This window comes from Talpa occidentalis, unplaced genomic scaffold (genome assembly GCF_014898055.3).
Source record: "Talpa occidentalis isolate TD23 unplaced genomic scaffold, MPIMG_talOcc4v2.1 talOcc4.3, whole genome shotgun sequence".
Taxonomy (NCBI): Eukaryota; Metazoa; Chordata; class Mammalia; order Eulipotyphla; family Talpidae; genus Talpa; species Talpa occidentalis.
This window is the reverse complement of record NW_023603184.1, coordinates 130,330,555-130,346,311: the sequence shown is the minus strand read 5'-3', so window position 1 is coordinate 130,346,311 and position 15,757 is coordinate 130,330,555. Positions and strand designations below refer to the sequence as shown.

The window sequence follows — 15,757 nt, the reverse complement described above, 5'->3', positions numbered from 1 at the left end:
TAGGAAAATGTACTCATTCAATTTATACGATGGTTATATTTATTTAGCTGAATTTATTAAATAAAAACAGTCAATACAGAGTATTCAAAAAATAATTATAAAGAGAAAAAGAATGTATAGACTCACTGTGTTCTTACCTAATGATTTAAGAGGCTTCTCAGCTTTGACCAGCTCTAAGATGTCCAATATGTCTGTGGTCTCTCCCTCTAGGGACTGCAGTAAGTCAAACAGGCACTGAGCTGACACACCTTTGCTGGGCCCATTATTGGCAGCATCCTATATAAAGAAAGGCAATTTTAATTTATTGATACCTACTCAGTAATAATCTGGTTTGATCAGGAATTCAAAAATTTACAAATACTACCACCAATATGGGTAATAGCGATGTGGTGTTCAACTTACATTAATTCTGTATCCAACAACGCATCTGTGTGATTTGGAATGCAACATCTGAATACTTGACTTTAATGGGTCTATTAAATGCTCATCAGGTACAAAAGAGGTATATGTGGAAACTCAGAAAAAATAGCAATATGGAATTGACAGAAGGATTCATGCCAGTGTTTCCTCTAATCTATGATGGTAGGACTTTGGGAACAAATGAAATTTCTCTACTGGATTAGTTGAATACTTTAAATATGTTTGGGGAAACATGATTATTTTAACAACTCTGGCAATTTTACAGGTCCTATTTGATAATATATCTCTGAAATAGAGATACTTGTTATTTCAAGCCTATTTAAAATGGCTTTGATTTTTAAGAGATGGGTTTCATCATTAAAATAACAAATCCTTATTAAATTTATATTATGTACTAGACATCATTCTATGCACAGAGGGTATATCGAAACATAAACAACCCCACAAACATATAAACAACTGAAAAACAACAACAATAGACAGACAAAGTTCTGGCTTTAGAGGAGATTAAATTCTAATGTGGGATGTGATAGAGACATATATTAGTGAAACAAATACATGTATTTGTACATGGCATATATTTAAATATATATGTATTTGTATATGCCATAAATTCTCTGAAGGAAAAGAAAAATAATGCAGGGTTAGTTCTAGAGAGAGACAGGAAGAATGAGAATTTGGAATTATTTATTTTTATCATTTTCTGTTTTCCATCATTTTATTAATGAGTATGAAACACTGGACAGTTGGTATATTTATATCCTAGGGGCTGAGATGAGTGTTGAAGAGAAATTAATTATGGTATTCATATTCCATTTTGTTGAAGAAAGAGAGCTGAGAGACTGATTATACAAATGGAAAGTGGTAGACAATATATAAGAACAGAATTCTGTGACATGTCCTGTAGACTGACCCATTGTCCACAGTAACCAGCCCAGGAGGCCAGTCTGCCATAACTAGTAGAAACCACCAATAACTCTTGTAACAACTGACCCCTCAAATGGCCAGGAATTGATCAACAGCTTCCCCATTCCTTTACCTTGCTTCAAACTTAGGTCCCATCAGTGAAAGCCAAATATGCACCCTCCCCAATCACATATGATGCTCTGCCTCTAGTTAGCCTGCTTACAGCACCCCTATGCCAACAGCCTCCAATGAACGCATACTTGGAACCCTCTCTTTTTTTCACTGTACAATTCTGACACTCTGTCTTTGAATCTCTGCTAATTCCTTTGCTGGAGCAAACTCAAAGAGTCTTTGTTTTTCTTATTTGGTTGGTTTCTGTTTATGTCCATAGAGCTTACTCACAGGAAACTCCAGGAGAGGGGCCACACTAGCAAACAGCTGGAGCACAAAGGGCTTCCGGTGGAGAATGTAGAACTGGTGGCAGGCGAATTCGATGGCTTGGCGCAACTGGGGATTGCTTTCATAATCCGAGTACACCTATGGGAATGCCACATGTTTAGAAAATGTCTTAAGGATCCCTCAAATTTAAGTTTACTTTTAATAACTCATAGCCAGGGCAATCATGCGAAAGGATGCCTTTAATTTTTTATCTTCTGGAGGGGAGTATAATAGGGGATAATCTTTTTTTTTATTATTTTTAATTTTTTTTTACATCATTGTTCATTTTTAAACAATATTTGCTTCCCCCCACCCCCTCAGGTGTAGTCCCCATAGAGTTTCCTTCACCAATGCACCCGTGCACCATCACCTCAGTCCCCTGTGCTCCTCCCTCCCTCCCTCTGATCCCTCTCCTGCCTCCTCCCCTGCAGGATGTCTCTGATTTATAATTGTTTGTTTTTGCTTTGCTGTGTGTTGTACTGTTATTATTTTTTACATTGATGTCTTATTTGGTTTCCTTATATTCCTGCTATAAGTGAAACCATCTGATATTTTTCTTTTTCCTTCTGGCTTATTTCACTGAGCATAATTCCTTATAGCTCCATCCACGTTGCTGCAAATGGCATAAGTTTATCTTTTTTGATTGCTGAATAATATTCCATTGTGTATATATGCCACATCTTCTTGATCCAGTGATCTATTTTTGGGCATTTGGGTTGTTTCCAGGTTTTACCTATTGTAAATAGTGCTGCAATAAACATGTGTGTACAGGTGGTCTTTTGAATCCATGTTTTTTTGTTCTTTGGGTGGATCCCTAGGAGTGGAATTAGGGCATAATCTTTCTTGAATGAAATTTGGTAATAGATATAAAACTCCTAAAAATATAAACATGCTTTTCCCCAGAGAGTTTGTGACTAGGAATTGAGCTCAAGAAACAAATTGAAGAAATTCACAAAAATGTATGCACAAGAATGGCTCTTGCAAGTTTGCTTATAATAATAGAAAATTTGAAAGGCCTTATTTATAAATTGAGGGTGGTTAAGTGAATTATGGTACAGCACAGTATGCAGGTTTTAAAAAAGAGGTTCTAAAGCTAAATATATTTACAAGTCAAAGTGCCTACAATATCCCTGACATTTTATGAAAAATATAGGTAACAAACTGGAATGTATGGTATGATCTAACTTTTGTTTAAAAAACAAAGGTAGGATTGTGTCAGGACTTTCAAAAAGGGTAAACAATGGTTACATAAGAGGGAAGATTAGATGTAATCTTTATTTTCTTCTTTAAATGCTACATTCTGGGTTTGATAGTGAACATTTATTTTTTTGGTCATTTGTAAAAACATGATAAAAATAGAGAAAATTTCAAGTATTTGAAAATAGGTCAAGGAGACCTGGTGATACTAAAATTATACCTTTTTTGCCCTGTAAGTTGAGCAAATGTTACTTTGCAAAGCATGTATTTTATCTTCCATAAAGATAAAATGCTAGGATGGGCCCAAAATCCCGTCTAAACTTCACTCTATGCTCTTCCTAGGTGTGTATGCATGTTGGTGTATATACATTAATTTAGCCCCTCCTAATGTCATCTCCTCCAATACCTTCAGACCAAGTTCAGTGGCAATGAAAATCTCTATTCAGTCAGAGATCAGAGAATCTCTTTGGGGAAACAGCTGAGCATGTGCCATCCATTTGATTAAAGAAAACAATGGTCCACCTAGAGATCTTCTTAAAACCCATATTACTAGGTTCCAATCCCGGCGTTTCTGATTCAGTAGGTCTGAGAGGAGTCCAGGAATGTACATTTCTAACAAATTCTTAAGAGATGGTCTATATTGCTGGTCCAGAGACCACACTTAAGAGAGCCACTGACCTCCCGGGTGTATCTCAGGCCTGGGGAATCTCCGGATAGAAATATATTGTGACCTTTTAGAAATCTCTGGAGGGATTTCATCTGGTGCCTTCAGTTGCTCAAAAGACTAAAATGCTTGCGTATTTCAGTCAATCCGCCTGTTCTGCTCCCCACTCTGTCTCTGGTGAATCCTCTCACCCCCTGGCACCTCTGGCCTACACCCCAGCTCTTGTATGCATAAATAAATCTTAAAAAAAAAAAGACTATAATGCTGTTATTAAAATGTCTGGCATGGAGCTTTTTGGCTGGCTAATTGAGAGGTAGTTGGGCTAAGTTTCTGCTTAGAAAGGAGACCCTGGCACCTGAAGCATGGTGGGCAGAATCCACTGGTAGCCGCTGAGAGAGAAGAGGTGGTTGAAGTGCACGGCGCTGTTGATGACGGTGGCAGCGTACTGCCTGAGTAGCGCACTGTCTTCTGGGTGCAGGATCAGCGCCCCATTAAAGACATTGAGGAAAAGCATGATTTCATCTCCCCAGGGAAACTCGCTCGGCATGCCCAGGAACATCTCTTCCAGGAGTTGGATCCACAAGCTTTTCTGAAGAGTGTCAAGGCCAAACAGCTCCTTCCCCGCTGTGAGAACATCAAAAGTAGAGACAGAATTAACCCCACACCAATCCTGTCAGTGTGAGAGAATGCTCAATGCTTGGGGCAGGGCCCGCTGTCATTTGTTCCAGCGCCAGGATGTGAAGATCTATGCTGAAATCCTTTCCAGCACACTATTGCTGGCACTGGCATAACGCTTTCTAGTCCTCAAAGGACTTTCATCATCACCTCTTTGATTCCACTCTGTGGGCAAGACAGGACAGGCATTTGTGGCCCGTTGCTGCTAAATAAGCTATTCTGTGAGAATAAATTATTTTAGCAAGAAATGGCAGGACTGGGGCTAGATATTGGTCTTTTAACAGCTAGTCAGACTTTTTGCAATTGCTATTTTTTACTATACAGTCTGGATGTAGATGTTGAGCATAGGATGTTAACTTAAGGTAATCGTCCCAAATGAATAGCTGAATGACAGAGAAAGATTTCACCATGTGTAGCAGTTTCTCTATGTCTCAATGACAAGACTGATTCCCTTGCTATGGCAGGTTCTGAATAAAGAGTCTTCGTTCGTGTCATTTGGTTGGTTGGTTTATTCGCACAGAGATATAATTAAGCTAGAGTAAAATGTATAGATCCTAACACAGAGTGTGATGAGTTTTGACAAAAATATAAACACATGTATCCACACCCCAACCAACCAATAGATAGACTATTTTCATCCCCTCAGATAATTCCTTCATGCCCCTTTCAAAGAAATTCACTACCCCTACCCAGAGGCAACCACCATACTGATTTCTATCACTGTGTATAGATTAGTTTAGTCCCCTCTTGAATTTCATGTGAATACCTGCTCCTTACTTTGTCAAGCACTCCCTCCACACCACTACCCGACTTCCTCCCCCTGGGAAGCTTAGAGTCTTGGTCTCTCAACATTTGGTCCCTGGCAGAGCAGCATCAACATCACCTTGGAACATATCAGAAATGCCAATTCCTGGGCCCCATTCCAGGACCTCAGGGGTGGAAGGAGAGGCCAGTTTTATCAAGTCTTCCAGGTGATTCTGCTGCACACTCGGTTGTGACCCACTAGCTTAGAGAACTGCCTACTGGCTAAAATGCTCTCCAGCTGAGGACAAAAGTGGGTGGGAGAAGATGTCCAGGAGAGAAATGCTTTCTCCTTGATACCTTGAGGATCGCTGAAGAGTGAAAACTCAGCATCAATAGCACTTCTAGGGAATGAAGGCAGCCGGAGGAGGTCTTCCTGGAGCATGGACACGTGGGACTGTTTGTGGGCTGTGGGGATCTTCTGGGTAAGGGAGATGAGAAACAAAACCCTCCCTACTTCCTCCAGCTTCCGGGTAAAAACCTAGCAGGAAACAAAAGCAGGGGCAGATGAGAAGTGGAATGAGCAACTCTGAAATTACAATGAGTGAAAAAAATGAAGTAAAATCTTTAATGGCAAACCAGGCTGATAAAAAATTCAAGGGGAAAAATGAAATAAGGGAGCAAACAATATTTAATTGACTCAACTTCCTGCTTTTGTCTGTTCTGTAGGAATATTTCTTAAGAAGTTTGCAGGCTGGAGGAGTATAAGGCAAGCATTGTCAAGAATAGCTGGATATGAATACAGCCTGCTTGTTCAGATGTCATAATATGGGAGATCTTCCCCAACAGGGAGTCAGTCAGAATTTCCAACTGCTTCTACAATTTCCACTAATGCCTAAAGCTGTTTCCTTGTTGGCTTGGATTTGCCTCTTTAAAGAAAGGTTAAAATGGGATCCATTCTATTGTGGGACAAAGCTGATCTAGATTGGTGACCTTAAATATAGATGGCAGGGATATGGATGGGATTAAGAAATAGATAGCAGGGATCAGGGAAGAAACTTCAAAGCCAGAACCTTCACCCATGTTATATACAAGCACTTAAAATGTCTAAGATGCCAATTTGGAGTGAGAAAAGGACAAAGCCTATTCTTTTAAAACATGCTCTTAACCATGATTTAAAAAATACTAGTTAAGTGCCATTATTAATGATAGTTTTATTTATTTGCTGCCAAAATTAAAAACTGGGATAGTTTTGGAGGAGCATGTTTTATAAATTATGTCTATTTAATATCTTACAGTTTTGCTCTATACGTCACTGCTTATTACACATTCAGTATTTTCTTTTAAGTGCAATTTATTTAAGTGGTACCTCCTTCTCCAGAGCAAACAGAAACAGGAAGAGTCAAGTACTGTATGCTCTTTCTATGTGGTAAAGATAAAAACATTTCTTCCTTATTTCACTTTTCTCCTTTTAATTTTCCATCAGTCCAGTTTGCTATTAATGATTTTAATTCAATTTTTAATTACTTAAGTGGTAATTCTATGTCATTCTCACTCATCTCATGGAGGTATTTCTGAATAGTTGGATGCCAAAGTTGAAATTCTTGTTTCAACATAGAAATAAATGAATAGTAACACACAGTCCACATGAAAATTATATCATTATTAGAATAGTGTACTTATATTTTATGTGCAAAAAAGTGGATTTCCTTAACCTCAAAGGCTGATTTGTGAGTAGATATGTGAACATAATTCTGCTCTTCAATCTTCAATCTAAGTACGACTATTTAATTTGGCTTGTGTTTGGAGGGAAGTTACTAACATGTTCAAGGTCAGATCACGGGCCAATGGCAGAGCTGGAACTGAGTCCAAATCTCTGATCCTTTTCAAAAGGAAAAAGTTCAGTGCTTTTCCCAGACAAGCTGCATTGATTCCTTTTCATTATTTTTTTTCCAGCTAGTGCAAACCTCTGGGACAACCTTCTAATAGCGACATCATGTGTACTTCCAAATCCTGTTTCACAAAAAAATGTGAAAAACCAAATTTAGAGGCTAGTAGGTAAATAAATTAGAAAATTTCTATTGTTTATAACCAATGATCCATGATAGTAATAGCCTGAGTGATAGTTCCACAGACCGTTACATTATGATTCAATTTATAAAACTTCCTTCATACTGATTTAGGGAACTATTGACCAGGGGCCCATACAGCCACTCTTTAGAAAGGATCATTACAGAATCACAGACTCTCTGGTTTGGCAACACATTTACAGATTATCCCAATGACATGCCAAATCTACTGAATAAAACCGAGGCGGTGAGGCACCTGTTTCTGAATGAGCTCCTGTCCCTTCTCTGGATGCATGTGTACCAGGTTCAGCTGTGGAGATACTGACCTCCGGAAAGGGTAAATATCCCGAACATAGGTCTGTGGTGGGATTCCACAAAGAGAAAAAAGATTCAAATAAGGCAAATTTTAATCTCATTCCTTCTTTATCCAAAGGTCAAACAAACAAAAGTTACCTATGTTCTTAATGATTTCCATGTTTACTACTTTATGATTCCTAATTTTATAAAATCCCAGGGAAGGTAAGCTCCCTCCTCAGGTAGCTTTAAACTACACAGATGAGTGTCCTTTCCAAACACAAGTGTGCCATCAGGAGCAGGGGAGCAAAAGCAATTTGCTAAATGACATTCAAGGTCACTTGAAAGTAATATCAGTGGTCTTCCTGAGAGAACTTGCTCAGTATATAAGGTCTCCTGGTCACACTTTACACAATAGAAAAGGGAAGTTGAACATCAAGTTCCAGAACTACATAAAACTGATATGGCCAATCTAGAGTTACTAAGTGTTTGACTTGGCTTATTTCCTTTAATTGTTACAAGTATCTTGTTATCACCACTGTATTATACAGACAGGGAAACTAAAAGATACAAAGGTAAAGTGGCTGGTCTACAGCTACAGTAAGATGGAATAAGCCAAATGACTATACTCTTTATCTCTAAATGGTGCTGCTGCACCATGTGCCAGTGTCCTTACGAAAGGAGGGCAGGGCATTTGCCAACACACCACACACCTGTCATTGCTGCAAGCTCACCTTATTGTAGTGGATAAGGTTCCATCGTTTATCCATGAGAAAGTAATGTGTTGACTGAGATTCTGGGATATTAAAAAACTCAAGACACTCCTAGAACAATAACAACAAATTTTAATCAGTATTTATTGAGAACATATTATGTGACAGCTAGTAAGCTGAAAAACACCATGTTATCATAGAAACAAGGTAACTTCTTATGAGAATTGCATATGTATTTATAGCTTATGTAGATTTTATATATAAACAGATACACAAACACACACACAACTATACAAAGAATAATTTAGAAAGACTGATAATGGAACATAAACTGTTTGTTCTACCAGTGCCAAAAGATGAACAATTACAATTCAGGCTGTGTGGTGACCTGTGGAACAGTGGCATCTACTAGCTTCACTATTGGGAAAAGCATGTTAATGATAATAGAAAAGCATGTTAACGATAATAGAAACAGTAATGCATACTGAGTTCATTACTTTCCATGTCAGTAACTTTCCTAACCCACATGAATATCCCAGCAGCACTGGAAAAAGAAGCTGAGATTAATGGACCTATCATTTTATTTAGGTCCCGCTGGTTGTGGGGGAGCCAGGGCTTGAACTCACCCCACATTCATGTGATCCAACATTCAATCTGAACAGAAAAATGGAAAGGTTGGTTGTTGAAGTTTGATTCATTGGGCTATATATCCTCCAGAAATATCTGCTGAGACCTGAAAGAGCTTTACAGACCTTTTTACTAAAATAAAATAAATGTATTTAGCATGACTGATTCTTTATATTTAAAAAATATTAGTGTGATATTTTATATTCCTTTTTTAAAATTGAGGTAATGTTGGCTTACAAATTGTTTGTATTTTTAGACTAGAGATTCCCCCTTCATGTGTTATTACCACAGTGCACCCTCCACCCCAAAGCACCTGTGCTCCCTCCCCATTTTTTGGTCACCCCACACCCTTTCCCTCTATTCCTCAGCTTTCAAGTGGTAATTTTTAAGTTTGGTTTTATCTGACCCTTTATTTGTTTTCTCCATATTCCATTTATAAGTGACAGTTTCCAGTATTTGTCTTTCTTCTGACTTATTTGGCTTGGCATAATCCCTTTCACTCCATCCATGTTGATCCAAATGGCATAAGTTTATCATTTTTGTTCACAGAGTAGTAGTATTCCATGTATATATATGTATACCATCTTCTTGATCACTCACTGTTGTTGGGTAGTTAGATAGTTTCTATATCTTAGCTACTATAAATAGTACAGGAGGCTAAATTTTTCAAATGCCACAAAAAGGGTCTATGACACACATCATCAGTTGACAGCTGGTGTTGCCCCAGAGCTCCCAGGAGGGTAATGCAGAGCCACTGTGATGGCAGGAAGCTCTGCAGCAGCAAAGAGCAGCTTTTTAAGAGGAGCAGGGAATACCCACCAGAGCGCCATGCCACTGCTGGTGCTGAGAGAAGACCTCTCTGATTTTGTCATTAGTGCAGAGATAAAATGTCACTAAAAGTGGGGAAATTATTCAAGAAAAGAAAGGAAATACACAAGAGTGGACTCTGGAGAGGTATATAAATGCACATATTCATTTGAACATAGGAGAAAGCCATTTAATTCTAAAATGGATGTTCCGCCATATAGCCACAAGCACTATGCATAAATTTTTTTACCTGTCAAAAGTCATCCTTACCTTTAACAGGGCTTCAAACTGAGTGTCTTCATGGACTGGTAACTGGGTTGGGATATCACACTCATTCTGCCCATGAACTACCAAGGTTTTGGTACCTATAGAAGGTATAAACCATAATAAATTAACTTCTCTGATAGAAAACTTTTATTTAAAAGACAAAATAGGGCCTCCCTGGTGGTGCAAGGGGTTAAGCACCATACTATGAAGCAATCCACAGCCTCTCCAGCACGAGTTCAATCCCCGGCCGGCCAGGGAGCAATCCACATGGCGAGGCAGACCTCTCCTGACTCGCCCGCTACTCCCCTCAGCAGTGTATTTCAGTCACTCTGTCTGTTCTGTTCCCCACTCTTTCTCTGGTGAATCTTCTCACCCCCCCACATCTCTGGCCTGTACCCCAGTTCTCGTATGCATAAATAAATAAATCTTTAAAAAAAGACAAAATAAAAAAATACTATCAATAAGATGTTTTTGTTATTGAAGTACCATTGAATTATTAAAATGCACATCATTAAAATGTTATGACTAGTAAGATTGCTATCACTATTAATGAGTAGCTAATATGAGCTGTGTACTAACTACACTGCTTTATTGATACTTAAATACATATTTTATTTTATTTATTTTTTCTTTTTTTTCCACATAGAATTGGGGTATAGGTCAGAGGTGTTGGGCTGAGCGAATTCACCAGAGACAGAGTGGGGAGCAGTACAGGTGTATCTACTGAAATACACTGCTTAGGGGAGCAGCAGGTGAGACAGGAGAGGTCTGCTGTGCATATGTGGGTTAGCTCCCTGGCCAGGGATTGAACTCAGGCCTTAGCAGTAATATCCCTGAGACTTAACCAGTAGGCCACCAGAGAAACCCAATACATATTTTAATTATATTTACTTATTAAATAGTGATGGAGTCTGAAAAAATTTTACATGCATTTTGTAGGCACAATCATACTAAATCTCACAGTAATCCTATGATATGGGTACTATTGATCTCATCTTACAAATAAGGAAACAGAAAACTTGTAAGTAAAAATTTATAACAAATTATAAGTAACTTAGATAAACAGAAACAAAGATAAACATTTATTTCATGAAAACAGCATTCAACTTTTAAGCATTGCAAATTGTATTTAAAATATAATGATCAGGCAATGATATAAATGATGATAAATTATAAATGATATAAATTTAAATTTTCTATATTCTATTTGGCTGGTGAGATAGTAGTTGTTTACTAGATTCATTAATTACATATCTTCATGAACATTGTGATCTACCTTATATTTTAAGGAAACATTTTTAAGTGCATGAGTGACAATGTGGGTTTTTTTTTTTGCCATGACAAAAATTGATCACTTAGATAATCTACACAATATATAAATACACCACTGTTGTTTATTGAATGCTTTACCTTGGGTCACAAAACAAGTTTTTACATATGTAAACTCATTTATTCTTTATGATCGTTAAGTATAAATTATATTTCTATTTTATACATGAAGAGAGAGAGTTTGAAAAAGGTTGTACTTTTTCATAACTGAGACTAATTCTATATAAATGACAGTGCTGTGATTTCAACACAAGCCTCTTTGTTGCCAGAACCTGTGTTCTTATCTATATATAACTTCGCCTTACCTTTATTTCAATACACATATCATCTCACATTTTCCCAGTCATTGCACAAGAATAAAGGCAAGGCAAAAATCTTTATCTTAAAGAAAAACAAGCTATCGAAAGTAGAAAGGAACCACATTTAGAGTTTACATCACCCTTCATGTTCCTTTGTAGTTGTCCTTCCTGCTTTTCCCTTTTCCATTTTTTTTTTTTTTCATAAAGCCATCTCTCATTGAGTTTACAAAGGACTGGGGGCCATGCCATTCAAACAATATTATTCTCCTTACAGTGCCAAAAATTCACTCCAAGAGGCTCCAGTGCAGCTGGCTCTCTGTGATAGACTTCCATGGACCATCCACCTTGGCAGCCTTTCAAGTGCTGATTCACATGGACCTCAGTTCTCATGTCTCCCTTTTCATCTGGCCACTGTGGGCTTTCTAAAGGGTCTATTATATTTCTTCAGATCACATTAAACAAAAACTCTTTGAAGCACTTGACACTAGGATCAGAACTCTGAAAATTTTCTCATGAATGAAATGGTTATTTACAATCTTAAAAAATAAAAAAATGTCATGTCATCCGAAAGCACTGATGGGTTACCCGGCATGGAAGCGGTCACCAGGAGCTTGACCTCACACTGCTCCTTCTTCATCGTCTGCTTCAGATCCTTGAAGAAGAGGCCCTCCACGTACCCTACCACCTCCCACAGGAACGTCAGAGTGGCTGAAATGGCGTCCATCCCCCATTCGCATGGGGTCCGCACAAAGTACATGATTAATCCCACCTGAAAGACAGAAAGCAAAGTGTTCACACACCACCATGATCCTGAGCTCATGTTCTTATTTTCTTGGCCTTCTTTTACTTAAAAATAGTCTTTTGGGGGCCTCCCTGGTGGCACAAGGGGTTAATATGCAGTACTAAGAAGCTGTTCACAGCCACTGCAGCATGAGAGTGATCCCCGGCCAGGGAGCTACCCACATGGCGCAGCAGACCTCTCCTGTCCTACCTGCTGCTCCCCTCAGCAGAGTATCTCATTCAATCCGCCTATTCTGTTCCCCATTCAGTCTCTGGTGAATCCTCTCACCCCCACACCTCTGGCCTACACCCCAGTTCTTGTATGCATAAATAAATAAATCTTAAAAAAAATAAGGCCTTTGTGCCTTCACTTTTCTTTTCAAATGCTTCTCTACTATGTCCAGTGCAACCCAGAGAGGGTGTAGGTAGAAAACTGAGCAGGACAGGCTGATGTATTTTTTATTACAATAGTTTATTCTTTCGGGATATAAATTATTTTAATACAGGTAATGTTGGTTTACAGCCCTATATATGTTTCCAGGGTAGAGATTAATACCTCTTTAAATGATATCACCATAGCATGCCTGCCACCAAAGCACCCATGCTTCTCTACCTTAGTCCTGAAATAGTTACTTTAAAAAAATATGATTTATTTATTTATATATATTTTATATCATTTTTCATTTTGTACAATGTTTGCTTTCTCTTCTCAGGTGTAGTCCCCACATGTGTGTAGAAACCCACATGGTATGGCAGACCTCTCCTGTCTCGGCCACAGTTCTCCTCAGCAGTGTATTTCAGTCAATCCACCTGTTTGCTCCCCACTCTCTCTCTGGTGAATCTTCTCACTACCCCTCCACCCCCACACCTCTGGCCTGCACCCAGCTCTTGTATACATAAATAAAATAAATCTTAAAAAAAAAGTTATCTGGGCACCAAACCCCTTTGAAAACCTTCACCAATCCCCAGATATGCTTATACCCCAGGCTAAAGATCACCTGGTCAAGTTAAACAGTAGATTTAAATATCCTGAAAAGAGTCTGGAAGAGATGGGCCACTCTTCCCAACATCTCCACTATAAGAGTCATCACGAAAAAGAGATGTAGAATAAGGGAAATGGTTTAACAATGACTCTGTCCTTTACTGTTTTGCCATTCTGAGTGCAAGATCCTTTCCTTATTCCAACCAAATCATCCATTGACATAGAGTTTAGGAGATTAGGGTTCAGACAGATATGTAGAAACAGTTTATCCTGATGCAAAATAAATTATTCAGCAAAGCCAATGTGTTGCTAACACCTTCCTCTACTAGTTTATTAATCATCTAGCTGGTAGGACTGGGAGAATATGCAAGAAGGGAAATGAAATAACCACATTCTTGCTCCAGGGCAAAAGGATGGAGGAGAGCAATGGTCCAGGTAAGCATGTGCCCTGGCTATTGACCTGGAGAAAATAGGCAGGTGCAGGCAAGAGAGGGTAACACTGAGGGGCTCTTGCCTCTGGTCTCTAGGTCTCTGACAGGAGTTAACCTCAGAGCAAGTAGGATGCAACAGAAACTTGCAAAGGCACATACTTAAACTAAAGAGACCCTAATATTTGATCTTGCCAATCTATCTTCGGTTTTTGTATGGTATTGACAAGACCAAGAAACAGCAGAAAGCTTAATTGGAGAACTTTCCAGATAGAATTATCACAGACTGGTGTCACTGAGCAGGATGCTCTAACCTGCAATCATCCTAAACTGGGGCTATGGGGCACTCAGTTCCAAAACTCAGAGGCAGGATCTGAGGGGAGGGTGAATTTCCCAGCAATCACTGCAGAGAGCACATGGGTCCTGAGTTATAGCAGTTGTGGGCTCTGCTTCTCTGGCAAGACAGCCAACTACCAGCGAGACAAAGAGCATCATCTCACAAAAGGAGGAGCCAGAGCAAACATAGTGCAAGAAATAGGATATTGAACAAAGGGATTTTTTTCTATCCAACTTCATATAACATTGAAAGCAGTTGGAAGGAAGGAGAATCCTGGGAGACTGTATTTTCAGTTGATAAACTGAACACGACTTAATATTTTTAACAACATTTTTTATAAGTCTGAACTAAAAATTGGGCACTTCTATATATTTTTCCCTTGCCAGCCAGCAAGTAGTACTTGGAAGGAAATCAAAATCAGTCCTAGACAAGAGAAAAGAAATACAAATTTTCTTTGTACTTCAGAGTTGTCATGTGAGTTAAATTTATTATTCTGCTATAGAAGCATATGGGTAATTCTTCTCTTTGCCTCCCTGCCAGAAGGTAGATGAAAGCAAGAGAGAAAGAAGTAGTTCTCCCAACATAGAAATTCCTGTGACCACAATCTGCCTCGATTGAGGCGCAATTTAAAATGGTCACTATGCCCCCAGTCTCCAAACTGCATAGTCATTTTGGGAGTAAGGTGGAAAATATGAAGGAACTGGTACATTGTGGAAGGTTGGGGAAGAAGCTGTCAGGTTGATTTAAAACATAGTTGCCAAGGAATAATACATTACAAATACTTTCCATCTAGGCAACACTTGCACGTGTGTGTGTGTGTGTGTGTGTGTGTGTGTGTGTCTTAAACAGTGAGGTAGAAAAAGGGGAAAAATTAAACATATTTTCTTAATAGAAAACTGAATTGAGGGGCCTCCCTGGTGGTGCAAGGGGTTAAGCACAGCACTATGAAGCTGTCTTCAGCCACTACAGCACAAGTTCGATCCCCAGCTGGCCCAGGAGCAACCCAATTGGTACAGCAGACCTCTCTTGTCTCTCCCACTGCAACCCTCAGCAGTGTATTTCAGTCAATCCACCTGTTCTGCTCCCCACTCTGTCACTGGTGAATCCTCTCACCGCCCGCACGTCTGGCCTGTACCCCAGTTCTTGTATGCATAAATAAAAAAGAAATCCTTAAAAAAAAAAGAAAACTAAATTGAGAACTAACATAAGAGAGTTGCATAATGCTAAAGGAAGACAGAGAAGAAATTGGCATTTATTGGGCACCACCACGGGACATGTACTGTGCCAGGAGGGGCTTCTCCATGTTAACAGAGTGAATTTACTTAAACACAGATATATTTAGTTACATAATTTATGGGAACTTATTTTTAAATATCACCTAAGACCTTCTTCTCATGTTGCTTTTTCCTACTTGCAAATGAACATTTACAACCTGCTGGTGGCTGAACCTTACCAAGTAGTTGAATAGGATGTGCGATGTCTGAGCAGGAAAATCTCCAATATTCAAGAGAAGTTTGCGTAGCATGTACATTAACTCATCCTGCAAGAAGGACAGAATTTCTACATTTCATTCAGCTATCATACTGTAGGAAATGAAATTAACTTCTTAAAACGCTGGGTTTCAGTAGGAAGGAGGAGGGAAATTTTCATATTTTTGGCACGTGTTGATTTCATTATGTTTATCAATTGAATATAGTACATTTAATACACATTAAATGGTATTTCCTCCATGGTCACACTTTCTCCTAGACTTTTTTTAAATAAAAATTTAATCTGCATCTGTA

At 38.7% G+C, this 15,757-nt stretch overlaps 1 protein-coding gene across 2 annotated transcripts in view; it reads right to left on the bottom strand.

Moving 5' to 3' along the window:
* UNC80 (unc-80 homolog, NALCN channel complex subunit) overlaps positions 1 to 15,757 on the bottom strand; it is a 184,253-nt gene that overhangs the window by 43,383 nt on the left and 125,113 nt on the right. For both annotated transcript variants that reach the window (XM_037523962.2, XM_037523964.2), the window contains 9 exons: positions 15,427 to 15,513; positions 12,032 to 12,215; positions 9,822 to 9,916; positions 8,139 to 8,228; positions 7,367 to 7,468; positions 5,402 to 5,582; positions 3,981 to 4,249; positions 1,729 to 1,863; positions 138 to 276 (listed from right to left, as the gene is read on the bottom strand). In XM_037523962.2, coding sequence (XP_037379859.1) covers positions 138 to 276; positions 1,729 to 1,863; positions 3,981 to 4,249; positions 5,402 to 5,582; positions 7,367 to 7,468; positions 8,139 to 8,228; positions 9,822 to 9,916; positions 12,032 to 12,215; positions 15,427 to 15,513 — 1,282 coding nt within the window. The remainder of the gene's footprint in view (positions 1 to 137; positions 277 to 1,728; positions 1,864 to 3,980; positions 4,250 to 5,401; positions 5,583 to 7,366; positions 7,469 to 8,138; positions 8,229 to 9,821; positions 9,917 to 12,031; positions 12,216 to 15,426; positions 15,514 to 15,757) is intronic.